Source organism: Phodopus roborovskii, unplaced genomic scaffold, assembly GCF_943737965.1.
Source record: "Phodopus roborovskii unplaced genomic scaffold, PHOROB, whole genome shotgun sequence".
Lineage (NCBI taxonomy): Eukaryota > Metazoa > Chordata > Mammalia > Rodentia > Cricetidae > Phodopus > Phodopus roborovskii.
The window spans coordinates 4,179,201-4,194,031 of NW_026126588.1; the positions used below are offsets into that span (position 1 = coordinate 4,179,201).

At 40.2% G+C, this 14,831-nt stretch overlaps 1 protein-coding gene across 6 annotated transcripts in view; it reads left to right on the plus strand.

The window, feature by feature from the left end:
• Runx2 (RUNX family transcription factor 2) overlaps nt 1–14,831 on the plus strand; it is a 306,421-nt gene that overhangs the window by 79,361 nt on the left and 212,229 nt on the right. For all 6 annotated transcript variants that reach the window (XR_007835781.1, XM_051204222.1, XM_051204227.1 and 3 more), the window contains exons 4-5: nt 7,094–7,250; nt 13,938–14,042. Coding sequence is in view for 5 of the 6 variants with exons in the window: in XM_051204222.1 (XP_051060179.1) it covers nt 7,094–7,250; nt 13,938–14,042 (262 nt within the window). In the remaining variant the exon portion in view is untranslated. The remainder of the gene's footprint in view (nt 1–7,093; nt 7,251–13,937; nt 14,043–14,831) is intronic.

Sequence of the window (14,831 nt, forward strand, 5' to 3'; positions counted from 1 at the left end):
GGGGTATGGAGACGGAATGCAATCCAATTTGAACTTGTGTTGGATTTTGGACCTGGATTTTCTAACTAGTTTCTAAAACTCTTTGGAAATGAATTTCTTTGTTGCTAAGCATTCTAATTAGAGTGCATTTTTCTTATTTTAACTGGTAAACAGACCATTGATTACATAGGGCATATTGTAATATTTAAATTTGTGATAAATTGAATTAATATAGGGCTTGACTTTCAGTGTTCTTCCCACATTCAAAATGCGGGTGAGAGTTGAGGCTTACTCCTAACAATTTTGTCTCTCTGCTTAAAAAAAATGTGTATATTTGGAGGTTCAAATTTTGACAGTGACTTTTGTGATTTTCATTTCAATGGTATAATAACAGCCACTAAAAAAATAACTTGCATTGGAAATAAATGTAATAGCACAACAGACTTCTTAAACTCTCCCAACATAATGAAATACATCTGCAGTGAAGAAATAATATGAAGAAGTCCCTGTCTCAAAAGTGGTGACAGCAATTTGGCTATCATATCTAGAGCTATGTACAAAATGAATTATAGTATTAGTAAAAGTCAGAGAGGTAAATGCCTTTAAAACACTCCCCCACCCCCAGCTTCTGACCGAGAGGACACAATTGTTGAGAAATCTAGTGTTCCAACTAATAGAATATTTATTGAGCCTATACTTTAGGTTTGTGACACAAAGTAGAAATGAATTCAGTAGACTGTTTTGCTCTCTGATAACTTAAATAGTGCTTCAATGTGATGTTGATAATGGATTATATTAAAACGTACAGAATCTTTTGGCATTGTTCATGTAATAAAATTTGGGGATTTAAAAAAAAGTCCTTATTTGATTCATAGTCAACATGTAAAAACAAAACAAAACAAAAACAAAACAGCTAGTGGTGTTCATGCAAAGTTAATTGCCATCATTGTACTTTTACCAAAGTTCCGTAGTTTTGAAATAGCCATTCCTTCCAGGTGTCAAGGAAATGGAAATAAATATTTTTAACATTTCTTTCAGGTGTATCTCACTAAAACCCTAAAATAGTTTAGGCCTCCTATTCGAGGATGCTAGGCCCTTTCTGTCACAGATGATTTTAGTGACAGGACGAAGTAATTTGCAAATTCAGCTCAGTAGCTGATGGTTTGTCTGGTAGACAGAGTGGCTAGAACGTGTCAACCTTGCATCCAGTAGCACCCTTTGAATTAAGGGCCTGTCAGCATCTCCAATGTGAAGCCTGCTGTTCGTAACTAAGTTGCCTTAAATAGCTTCAAGCTGAAACACTATGTTGACATCCAGATGTATATCTTAAAACTCGAAGCAGTATAGGCCCATATCACTGTTTTAAGTTAGAGAACATCACTTTTTTTCTAGTAACGTTATAGAAGAAAGCATATTTAGTTAATGTTCTATTTTTAATAACATCTTTCAGTGTTGATGGAAAGAGTTTCCAAATGATGGTGCAATTTCTATTTGAGACTGATTTGTTGACATCATTGGCCATTTTTCTTTAAAAGCAAGTTTGCAACTTGTACATACTTGGTGTTAGCGAGTTATATCTGTCTTAAGTGTTTAATCATTAGATTTTGTTCGTATCTTAACTGTAGCTTAATAAGGGAAGATATCATTGAGTTTGTCAAATCCTTATTAAGCCTAATCCAAACTGTCAATCATAGTACATCAGGTGTATGAAGGCAGGACACATTTTTTTGTAAAAAAATATTTAAAGGTAAATATTGTGGAATTGACATATATATGTTAGAATAAATTTTATATACAGTGTACATACTTTTTAAACTTTGGAAACTTATATTTGAGGAAGGGTATGGTACCTACCCTTTTATTTTGTATTTTCTCCTTTGGCCTTTGGGATCATTGTTTATTATTTTCAGAGTTCCAGAATATTCACTGTTAGATGATATAAGCTATTATGACTCATGGCATATGGAGTCAGCTTAAACTGAAAAAAAAAAATCACCATTTTTTTTGTTGGACATATATTTAAATTTTTGAGATGATATATTGTATTTATTTTTTTTTAGAATTCAACTTTTTATGAATTGAGGATGCCTTCATGGATTAAGTTCTAAAGCCACACTGTAGTATATATTGAAATGTTTCTATAGTTTACTTTTAAAAAGATACAGTTTTCTTTTGTTCCCATTTGTCACAATTATTGAGCTGCCCCTCTCTTCATTACAAAGAAAGATATGATCAGATTTTATCTCAGCAATAATAATATTTCATTTTACTACATGTGTAATATGCCAAAATAATGTTAACCTGTCAGGATAATTGATTAGCTTAGACTGAACTGCTGTCCATGGAAATGTCATGGGCATTTTTAAACTCCCAGTATGGTGAGACCACAGGACGGAGGGGTCTACGTTAAGTTTGCTATCACTCCTCCTTCAGCATGAGGCACGGATTTAGTCAGAATGGGTCTCAGAAAAATTTCGACATCACTAGAGTGAAATACTCTTCAACTTCATTTTGTGCCAGCTGCGTATTGAGTGGTTTAAATGCTGGTTACAGTAGGGTGTGCTAAACATAGGAGATTCTTTCTCAATTCTGGAATGCCAGAGCAGAAAGTGACCCCTCTCTTTCTCACGCCTTTCTTGACTTTAATTGTTATATTTTAAGAACACCTAGAAATGTAATTATGATTTCATCACGATTTGTTCTGTGCAGAACAGTACTTTGTGTTGGGTAGCGCAGGAAAAATACTCAGTTCATGCCTCTGCCTAACCAGTTAGAGAGAGAGAGAGTGTGTGTTTCAAATTGTTCTTTTTACCCCTTAAAATTTTTTTTTTTCATGGCCTGAGTTTGGTACAGATGAAACGTGTAAAAGTTGCTTCATTCTTTGGTTTTCTTTTAGATAAACATGGCTGAGAAAATTCGAAGGAAACTTCTAAGTTTCATACATCTACTTTAAAAAGTCTCCAACATGTAATTACACTTCTGAATGATATAATGTTAAGCACAGTACTTCCCCTCCCAAGACATGTGGTGCCCCCACCTCAGAACAAACATTGGTCAGTCTGGTCTGGTAGAAGGAATAGCAGAAAACAAAATATATTTTAACCATGGGACTAGAGTTTAGCCAACAGAAAGATTGTCACTGTGCTGGCATGTTCTGCAGGCCCACTTCTAAGCCTCATAGAAGGTACACACAGCTTGTGAATATCCATGTTTTGTTAAGTGTGATATGTAGAGCATACCCATATTTAATACAAGCATTATTATTAGTAACGTGGACTTCTATATTTCACCCCTAGGAATCTTTTCTCTTAAACTTTCCATTATTGAATCAATTTTCATTCTCTTCTAACTTAAAGGAAGTACATTATGTTAAAAAATGTGTGGTAAAATAATAATGTTCCAAGCTCCGGAAAACCTTTAAATTAAGGATATTTCTTTATCGTTACTATTATTATTTTTTTTTTCTGAAACACTGCATGGTTGGAGTGAAACCAGCAAGGGCCATCCTTTCTCTTTCAACAAAACTGCAGCACATTGGAGGCTATGAAGCGAACTATCACCTATTCAGTTAAAGGACATTTGCCACTAAAAGCCTGTGTTTAGCAGGTAGCAGACGGAACTGTCACTCTCCTTATCATACCAAATACAAGATCACTATAGTGACACTCGGTGCTTATGTGGCATCTTCTACATTTCACAGCATTAAAAATTAGTTTCAATTTACATTAGAAAACCATGGTCCTCAGAGAGGAAATGATTGGTACAAGGGTCATAGTAGGTATGCAGGAAGAGTAGGGACGTGGATGAGGGGGAGGCATCTCTTGCATTTTAGTGCATGTAGTCTCTTCTAAAATAGTACAACTTTTTTTTCACCTTTATTAATATTTATTTTGGGATAGACAGGCAGGCAGCAGGTGTTATGATACAATTAAGACAAAGTGTGTTAATATTCAGACGCAGACTGGTAGAGGTAGTCAATTATGTCTATATTTTCAAATGTGCAGTTTTGGCTTCGGAGAAACACTTCACCTTCTGGAGCACAGCACTTGTTTTAGTAACTCCCCGGGCCCCACCCAAGTTGCTCGACCAAAGTGACAGAGAGGAAGTCTTGTTCTCAAGGGATTTGCTTTTGACCCCACAGACTTGTCGAGTAGAGAATGGCTGTGTACTCCAGGCAATACCGGTCTGCACCACGGACACTAGGCTGCTGCTGAGGGATGCTGACTCATCCTATAACTGGTTCTCTCAGCATTTTAGCTAGTAACCCACAAGCTGTTGGCCACTGAGAACAGTGCTTTTTATGGAACTCTTCATTTATTTGTGACACACACACACACACACACACACACACACACACATTCCGATGTGAGACTGTGGAGTGCCACAGCATGCATGTGGCCATCAGTGGCTCTTGTCTCCTGTATTGTTTGAGTCAGTTTCTTCGATGTTTGCTGCTGTGTACCAGGTTAAATGACTCATACGTTTCTGCTCACCCCATCTCCCAGTAAGGGTGCTGGTATTACACACGTCAACCCTGGGCTCTAAGGATTTGAATTCAGCCCCCCATGCTTGCACATAAAGCACCCGACCCACTGAACCATCTTTCTGGCTTCTATTTAAAAAAAAAATACTCATCGAACACCTCCTAATATGCCAGGAGTTTTGGGAATGTGGTATTTAAACAAACCAGATGAAATGAAGGCCATTCTTTAAACTTTGGGCTAATTTAGTAAAAAACAAAAGGTATTACTCATCAATCTATATGATGTAAAAATGAGGTAACTAGACCCAGTGGGACTCTGGGAATATGAGTTTAAACTCTTTGGTTTTGAACTCAACAAGGTACCAAGCTGAAGAAACCAGGGAACAGCCTAAGAGTCAAATAAAAGTGGCAAAAATCTTGACAAGGTTTTATTTTATTTGACTGGTTTCCTGGCTGGGAGAGAGGCTATAATGGGGTCACAGATGGGGACAAATGCAGTCCTAAAATATATTACCTGTTTGCCATCGGTCAAGAAATACACTTGAAGGAGGATACAAACCCACTATGCTTGGGGATATCTGTTCGTTGTATGGAATTTTTGACAAATGAGCATGGGAAAAGATAAAGTGGGGTGTTTGCTCGACAGACAAATGGTCAGAATGGCCATTGTGCTGGAGCCCTCGCCCACAGATTTCTCAACCCTTGAAGAAGGAAGGGCAATGGGCTGTGCAGGGGGTCCTGGGAGTTACTGGAGAGGGAGGGGCTGCCACGGAGGATCAGGGGCTTGGTAGTGGCCTGAGAACAGAATGCTTTATGACAGGGAAAGTTCCCCACGGCCAGCATTGCCTCAGCAAGGTTTGGTGCTAACCCCAGGTACGCATCAGACTTAGGATGAAGTGAGTCTGACTGGGTGTTATCCGGCCTCTTACCCGCTCAGCCATCTTTCTGGCTCCCTTTAAAAACAAAATACTCCTCAAACACCTCCTCCTATGCCTCAGAGCCAGGTTATCCTGTACCTTGCCTGAACTGATGAGCTTCAGATTAACTGTTGGAGACCATGGGGGCAAATGTGGCATTCCAACCTGGCAGGTGAAGTAAAGTGAGGTTGTGGGTGTGGGTGTGTGCTTACTTATGTGCAGGTATAATGTGTGTGTGTGCGCGCGCGCGCGCGCGCGCGTGCGTTTGGAGGTCAGAGTTCAACACGAGGTGTCTTCTTCTTTTCTTTTCTTTTTTTTTTTTGGAGCTTTTTATTTTTGGCTTTCCCTGTGGGTTCTAGAACTTGTTGTTTCGGGGTGGGATGGCTGACCTACCCTAATTTTCCTTTTTTCTGCTTCCCCAGAGCTGGGATTACAAAGCATATGCCATAACACCTGGCTTTTTATGTTTCCTCTAGTGATCAAACTCTGGGCCACGTGTGTGTTTGCAAGGCAAGCACTTTCCCAACCAAACTATCTCCCCAGCCCAGGGTACATACCTTGATTGTGCTACTCATTTTCTGCCTTGTGAGGCCTTTACTCTGTACCTAGATTTTATTGGTCTGATAGCTTTGACTATCTTCCCTGGGCCCCACAGCAGAGAAGGCATGCAGCATGTATTCCCAGTGTTGTTAAAAGATGACCATTTAGCCCTGTGTAGGGAGAGTAATTGTAAGACACCCGTCATCCATCTGCTCTGTAGCCAGTGTTTTAGGCGGGAACTCTGAGTTTCACCTGAAAAGTCCTTTTCCAGAGAGCCCATCGGGAACTCTGTGATTGCTTATGTACACACATACTCACACTTGTGCATGTGCTGTCAGACTGCATATTGAGGCCAGAGGTTGACATTGGCATTGTCTTCCTCAATCGCTCTCCACCTCGGTTTTAAGTTGCATTTATGTATGTCTGTATGCACACTCAGACATGCATGAGCATTTGGAGGTCCGCATTTCTTCTCGCTTATCATGTTCCAGGTCCCAGGAACGGAACTCAAGTTGGTAGAAAGTGTTTAATCAGAGAGCCATCTCTCCCCCGCACCTCAGATTTTGGGACAGGGCCTCTCAGGGAACCTGGAGCTTGCAAATTAGGCCAAGATGGCTGGTTGGCCTGTTTTCTACCTCCTAGCAGTGATTGCATATAAAGGTTGCCTTCCTGCATGGGATCTGAACTAGAGTCCTCACGCTTCCAAAGCAAGCACTTTACCCACTGAGCTATCTCTGGAACCCCTAACCACTCTTCCGTTTTTAGCTTATGTCTGACTTGGGACCACACCTCAGGGCTGGGGGGGGGGGCTGTAGACAGTTGACACCTTAATCTGTATGGTACGATCTGCAGATGGGGCATCAGCTTTCTTTCTGAAGTATAATTCCTGCAGACAGTCTAGCATGGGGATTTAATAAAAATGTGCATATATTTGTGAAGAACTGCATAATAAATAAAGGAAAATTTAGTTTGCCTTCAAAATGGGTGGACCCCGAAACATCAGTGTGTTTGAAGTGGTGTCATAACCCAAATACAGACGCTTCCCTTCTGGTCAGCCATCACGGGACCACAGCACTGGGTCCCGGTAAGACATCCTTTAGAGTGAGCGCGTGTTCTCAGTCCTTAAGGGTTTCTGATGTGCCACCGTTCCTTCTGGATTTCCTGTTTTGTGTAGGTGGTAGCCCTCGGAGAGGTGCCAGATGGGACTGTGGTTACTGTCATGGCAGGGAACGACGAGAATTATTCAGCGGAGCTCCGGAATGCCTCTGCTGTTATGAAAAACCAAGTAGCAAGGTTCAACGATCTGAGATTCGTGGGCCGAAGTGGACGAGGTAAGTCTCTGGTATTTAATAGGGACTGGGGATGCAGTTAGGCTCTCCGCTGCAGTGTGGACTTGTCTGTATGCAACTCAGCATCTTTTCACTGAAACAGAACCACAGAGGGGTTGTTTAAATAAATCCAGATGCCCTTGAGTGTTTTCCTGAGTATTTAGGCCTTTTTCATTTGTTTTATGATATTGAAGAGTTAAACCATGTTTTCAGAAGAACTTGCTCCTAATTTCATGGGGGTGTGTTAGTGTGTACAGTAGGGAAAAGAATGTTTGGAGCATCAGGTTCTGAATTGTGAGGGGTCACATGACTTGAGTAGACTGAAAGTCAATGGGAAAAGGAAAGTGATTGCTTTGGAAACATTTCCTACAGTACCAGCTTTACTCTGAGTTGAAATGGGGACAGCTAGCCTACTGTCTTCCATTGTCGATGTCACTTCTGAATGATTTCAATTAGTCTTGTAAGAAGAATCTTTTAAAATCATCGTTTAGGCTCTTTTTGGTGGTTTTTTTTGTTTGTTTGTTTGATTATTTATTTCTTTTTATATGGTCTCACTATGTAACCCTGAAAGGCCTGGAACTTTCTATGTAGACCAGGCTGGCTTCAAACTCACAGAGATCTGCCTGCTTCATCTTCTAGAGTGCTGGGTTAAAGGCCACCAAGCCTGGCTCAAGGCCTTTTGTTTGAATATTATGTTAAAATGATTATAAGATTACCTAGATAACTGATTAGGGTCTCAGCGGCTCCATCTGAATCCACATTAAGATATTGGAGGAGTCACAAAACAGGAAGTAAGCCTTTTAAGGATGCCATTGCTGGTTTGGAAGTGGAATTCCTTTTTGATGGAGTCTCTGAGGAAATCAATATTTTGTTTTTTTATTTACTTATTCTCCAGAGAGACTGCTACTGGTTATTCACCTGTCAGAAGTATTACGTTCATTGAATTTATTGGCTTTAATACTTCAATTTTAAGTATCACATTAAGAAGAGAAAAAACAGTAGGAGCACTTTAGAACCGACATGAAGCGAGACCATGAACTTTGTGTGTGTATTCACTGCAGCAGGTTTGAGTCCGGAAATGAGAAACACCCATTCTAAACCATGTCTAATAATTACTCTCTAGTTCGGGGTCATATGTCAAATTATTACCATTGTAAAAGCTTGATAAGGGAAATTTAAGCAAGACTGTTTCCGATGAGTAGTTTTAGTTACTTTCTAGGAATGGGGCCAAGAAGCTGTACTTTTTAACTTAAAGAAAAAAAAAAAAAAAGGAAAAGAAAAGAAAAAAGAATGCATGCTAATGAGATGCTGTCACTGAAAGGTTTGAACGGAAACGAGGTGCAGAGCCTCTGAGAGGACCACACTAAAGGGTTTGTGTCTGTAACAGGCTCTGTGCGCCTTCGTTAGAAGGACGAGAAGACACAGCTTCACTTTAGCAGCTGATCTACTTTCTTTGTGTCTTCATGTGTTTCTTAGTTTCTTTTGCAGAGTCACAATACAGTTAAGTTTCTCCCTTTTCCTCCCGAAAACAAGAAGTAAACATAATAAAGTACCTGTATACTCTGACTGTAAACATGATGTTCCTGGATCCTCTAAATTGCATCTTTCTTCTTATGTTACTTTGGCCAGAGCAGTGAATTTTAATATTTAAAGGATGGACTGCTACTCTTAATTTTATTTTACACATCCAAACTTGTCTTCCATTTATTGCACTTTTGCATTATATACATTGCTAAATCACTTTTTTTTTTTCCTGATCAATTTGACTAGAAACTAAGGTGGAGTGAGTGATAGTGTACTTTGTAAACCCTCAACATATTTGTTTAAGAAACTTCAAAAGGAAACAAAGGGTGTGTGCTGTTTTACTATATTGGCTTTCTGAGTTTTGGCTGGTTTCCCAAATAGCAATTTTTATATTAAAAAAAAAAAAAAAGACAGACTTAACTGCTTGCAGACTTTTCACGCATGGAAGATGAAGGAAGCCTCTTTTGATGAAGTGTAATTATGTCCAAACAGAGCTGACCCCCTCCCCCTATATTTCTTATGATCTTAACTGAAGAAAGTAGGATTTTTCCTTTGAAGCAGCTGGGACGTGGTGGAGGATCTGAAGTGCTCCAGTCTGCTGCCAGAGGCAGGATGGAGAAATTGGTCCAGACTTGTCTTCGAGACTTGGGGTTGGGGGGGGAGTGGGTGGAGAGAGAGAAATTGATTTATCACTAATAATAGATTTTATATTGCTATGTTACTTTGAATGAGAGGAAGCAATACGATTAAGCTAAAATGGAGAGAGAGAAAAGCCAGAGTGCATCAGTAAGAGACGGCTCTGGATGAAAATGAGTCAGGTTTTCAGTGGCAGGAAACCCTCAAGCCTGACCTGCTTTTTACAAGACTGTCTCCAGCCTCTTAGATTCTCACACATCTTTATCTCTGTTGCTGTGGTGATGGATTTTCTCTTGAAACTTCACAAAAGGTGGTGTTGATAGTGTTTAAAAAAACAAAAACAAAACAAGCCAAGTTCCATAAATATTAACCTTTTCACTTTTGGAAACAAAGACTCTCTGAGGTTGAAAATCAGGCCCTATATTTTCAAAGCATCCATGTTTCCATTAGCTTTTGCTTCCTAGATCATTGCAGAACTCAGCATTCAAAAATGCCCAGAGATAAAGTTCAGCATCCGAGGAACCTGCATGCAGTTATGTTTTAATTATCTGTTCCTTTTTCTCCTTAACATTTTACACTGAAGTGTTTAACCTGGCTTTGACCGTTCCTCCTCCTCCTCTTCCTCATCCTCCTCCTTTGGTGTGCTTCCTCTCTTTTGACATCAAGCATGCTGCTTTTAATTTACAAGCCCTTTAAAGCATTTACAGTGCATAGAACGTGGTGTTTTGTCGTTGTAGAACACAATCCTTTTTACAGTCTGGCTTTTCCTGGCAGCCTCTGAGGCCAAGTTGGAATTGTCTTTCAGTGACAGTCCTTTATGTGTCTAAGAAATAATATGACCTTGGGCAGTGTCACAGAACTAGTTCCTAGATGAAACTATGGATGATATGACTAGCTTTGCCTCAGTAGGATTTGGATTCTGTGTGTCGGGGGGTGGGGTGGGGGGGGTGGGGGGTTGGGTTATGAATATGTTTGCACATGTGTGTGCTTGGTACCTGTGCCTATGTGAACTTTGTCCTTCAGTGCTGGGGTTACAGGCACACATTGCCGTGTCTTTATTTATTTATTATTTTTTTTACATGAATGTTGAGAATCTGAATTAAGATTTTTTTTTTTTTTGTTTTTTTAAACTGAGCCACCTTCCCAGCCCAAGTAAGATTTGTTTTAAGTAGCATTGCTAGTCTTATATTAGTGGATTACCTATAGTTGGAAACTTTCCACCACAGCTCTTGGGGCCACTGTTAAGAATGTAATCCTGCAGCCTGGAGAGATGGCCTGGAGCTAAGAGCATTTGCTACTCTTCAAGAGGACCAGTGTGGGTTTGATTCCTAGTATCCACATGCCATTCACAACTGTCTGTCACTCTAGTTCTAGACATTGAATCCAGGGGGGATCCAATGCCCTATTTTAACCTTCAATGACATCAGGCATGCACGTGGTGGACAGACATACCTGCAGGCAAAACACCCATGCACATAAAATTATGTAAAAAGTTGTAGTCTGGATCCATGCACCACTGATCTCCTTTGGAAAGTGGAATTTGGAAAACTTTTTGTTTTAACTTAAGGAAATCACGAATGCCCACATAAACATTTGACTCAGGAAATGCATTATTACAAGATGAACTAATTAGTGAGTCAGGTCAGAGTTTCTGGAAGTTTCTTCCACATTGCAAACAGGGGCTAATCAGAAGCAAAAAGAGCATTTTCTGCTTTTGCTTTTATTATAAAAGCACTGTTGGAAACTTGGGAGTCAACTCTGGAAGATGACAACTTCTGCAACCCTACCTCTTTTTAAAGGAGATTTGCCTTTTTCTTTTTTAAGATTTTATTTATTTATTTTTTCACTAGTACTTTTTTAGATTAGCTTTATTTTGTGTGTATGAGTGCTTTGACTGCATGTATGTCTGTGTACCACATGCATGCTTGGTGCCTGAGGAAGTGGTGAGCCTCCATGTGGCTTCTGCGAGAGCAACAAGTGCTCTTAACCTCTGGGCCAACTCTGCAGTCCTAGTGAAGTTTTTACAGGGGAAGGACTGGCTGAGCTCTTGGTGTTTTGATGCTCGGGGCTTGAAGGGTGGATTTCATACCAGGTCCTTTCCCTATATGAAGTGTGTTTCTCTGACTTTGAAAGGAGCAAAGATGACTCTTTCTCCAAGCAGGCTGTAAAGGTTCAAAATAGAAACAGCCCCCTCCAAACCTGTCATTATATGTTCACAAACATTTTCACTAGCAGGTCAAGTAGAGACACTAAGGAAAAGCAAACCACAGGCATTCTTGATGTATTAATATTAGCATCAAGGAATCTGTCTTTCAGCCATGGCCACTATTAGAAATGGAATTCTGAGTCTGTGGACCACTGATGTCACCCTGACTGCTGTTTTAAAATGTCTGAATGCAAATTAACTTCGAATCCAGAGACTCGGCCATTGTTTTGAGTTCTTAATCTGGGCCTCCTACTCAACTTTTTGATCTCCATTTCTGTTGACTTTGAGTTTTCTGGGACTAGTTTAGACTCCTGGCTGTCTTAGTCTTCTGACCAATGTTAATGTTTACAATAAACCTTGGTCCTGTACTGAATTAAATTACTTAATTCCACGTAATATCTCATATGTAGTAAATATGATGTGGTATATCAGTAATACTTTAAAATAGACAATTTCATCTCTTATGTTACTCCATTTATATTTATTATTTCCTGGGCACAGGGAGTTAATTGGGACACACCTAGAAATAAGTTACCTATTTCTTTTTCACCTTCTGAAATAAAATAGGAAAAACCTCTTTTATTTCCTCTTCCTTCCTCCCACTTATCTCTCCCCCTCCCTCCCCTCCCTTCCCCTCCCAACCTCCCTCTCTCTTCATTTACCCCCTTCTTTCCCTTTCTTCGTTCTTCTCTGTATGGGGGAATTGAACCCAGGGCCTTATACATGCTACCTATCTCCATCTCCCAATTACATCTGTACCCTAGAATATTTATTTTAAGGTCAGAAAAGTTTGAGTGTAATTCTTGATTTTCCTCGTTTATTAATTGCATGACCTTGGGTAAATTACTGAGCTTCTCTGGGCTAAGGATTCCGAATCATTTGTGAGTTGGGGTGATGACTCTAACTGGGGATGGTTAAATGAGATAATGTGGTTGATGTGGCTGGAATTTCATGAGTTTCTAATCAATATGTCTTAATTCTATCCCTTCCCACATTCCCGCCTTGTCTTTCCTTCTTAACCCCCTTAGCTATGGAAAAGCAGTCAAGAGTCATAAGACTATCCACACACAGTAACAAATGATGTGTTTCTTAACCAGATTTTAGGAACTTACATGGTCTGGTTTGAAAAGAAAAGCCATTCAGTAGACTTGACAGCCAAAGACCTGTTCTCTATTAAGCCGGGCGCATAACCTGTTCCATATTAAGCTATGAAAAGATTGCATTAAACTTCACATTGCTACATATTGTCTAAGATTTGTGTTTTGATTTAGTACTCCCAGCTTTCAGTAGAAGGGGGGGGGGGGATCTGACCAAAAAAACAAAGCAAAACAAAAGGAGCTCTTTATCTGCTTCCCGGGCAGACGCCCGCCGAGCACTCCACTCCGGCGCGGCCTGCTCATGTTTTATTGAGTCACTGTTTCACGCCCACCTTTTCCTGTGTTGTAACAGTTTGCAGTTTTGACTATCTGACATGACTAACCATTGCAAATCTAACTGATTACAACTGTCAGTGAGCCTGGAGAACAGAGACCAGTATCTTCTGGAGAAAGCAGACATTCAGATCTGTTACCACACTCTTCCCTGCCCCCACACCACTATTCATCACTTTTAGCGCATCAGTGTGAAGCATCAGAAGGACTATATCATAGCAGAAAAATCTCTTCAAAAAGTAAAGCTTCATGCTGTTTAGCAAAAAAAAAAAAAAAAAAAGTTACTATAGGGCATTCCTTCAGGATTTAGCTATGTTAGAGGAGGCGTGAGCTGGGGAGGAGATAACTGTCCCCTGATGCATTAAAGCAGGGACAGGAGACATGTGCTCCCGTTGAAATGATTCGCACACAGCTTTCCTCTTTCATCTTAATGCTGTTCACTTAAGCAGATGCAATGTTAAGGCCATGTGATGTAAATAACACCACCAATAATAATTTACTATTGTTCTCTCAAGCGGCCATGACCTGATCCTAAATAAAGACTTCTGAAATTGTCAGCCCTCACTCAGGGTTGTGTTCCTGATGTTGGAGAAAGTGGAAAAGCAGAGATGCCTGGCCCCGGGGTTTTGTTCTCACTACTCAGGAGATTATTGGGGTGGGGATAGGGGGAGGTGTTGGAGGCTTCTTGCATAGAACCTCAGGAAAGACAGGGATCTTAGTCAGGAACAAGCTTAGGAGTGTTCCTAAGTGGGTTCCGGGCTCAGAGAAAGGATTCCTGATTGGCCAGTCCCTCAGAGATGCTTCAGTGAAATTTGGATATCTGCATACATTATTGTAGGGTCATTGATATCCACCCATTTATAGTCACTGAGTTTTTCCTTCTTCCATCTGCAGGCAAGAGTTTCACCTTGACCATTACGGTCTTCACAAATCCTCCCCAAGTGGCTACTTATCACAGAGCTATTAAAGTGACAGTGGACGGTCCCCGGGAGCCAAGAAGTAAGTACTTGCCTTTTTATTGAAAATGCTCAGGGAGTTTGTGAAGAATTTATTCTGAAGGACTCAGTACCACTTTCACTGTATATGTTTTAGGGAAGAACTGTTAATAGAACTTTACAGTTAGTAGCAAACAAAATTACAGGGAACCCTTTCTCACAGAATTGCTGGAGGCTTCATAACTTTGGGGAACAAATGGATAGCTTTTCATGGTTACTTTTACCTAAGAAACTCTGCATATCCATCATCTTCCGGGTGGGCAGGGCCGAAGGGACCCATGAGGCTGAGGAAGCAAATTATAAACTTAAAAATCTTAAACGTAGTCAAAAAGCATTTGTGTGTGTTTCCCATGGCCCAAGAATGCGTTTCAGCTCGCCCACTCAGTTCCCTTTAAAAAGAGCACAAGGCTTAATTACAAAGACTTTATTTGCAAATGATAACTTGCTTCATTGTTACAACACTGTTGTATGGTCATTTTCTAGTAAGTGTTCTAGATAGTTCCTTTTAACAAAGAGACTAACTAGGTTTAAGTTCAGGTTGGTTTCTTTGTCTGCCTATTCGGTAGCCAGTTGAAGGTAGTAAGTGTACTTTGTCTGGGCCAATATTGATTCTTTTCCTGAATCTGTGGCAGTTCTCACTGGCTTTCCCCATGCCCCTGCCACCCACCATGATTTGAGCAAGCTTGTCAGCAGCATTAAGATACATTTACAGAGTAAAGCTTATTTGAAGTTGAAGTGTGAAGAGTTCTGCGCCATATAATATGATATAAATATCATAGGCAGCTCTGCCTTT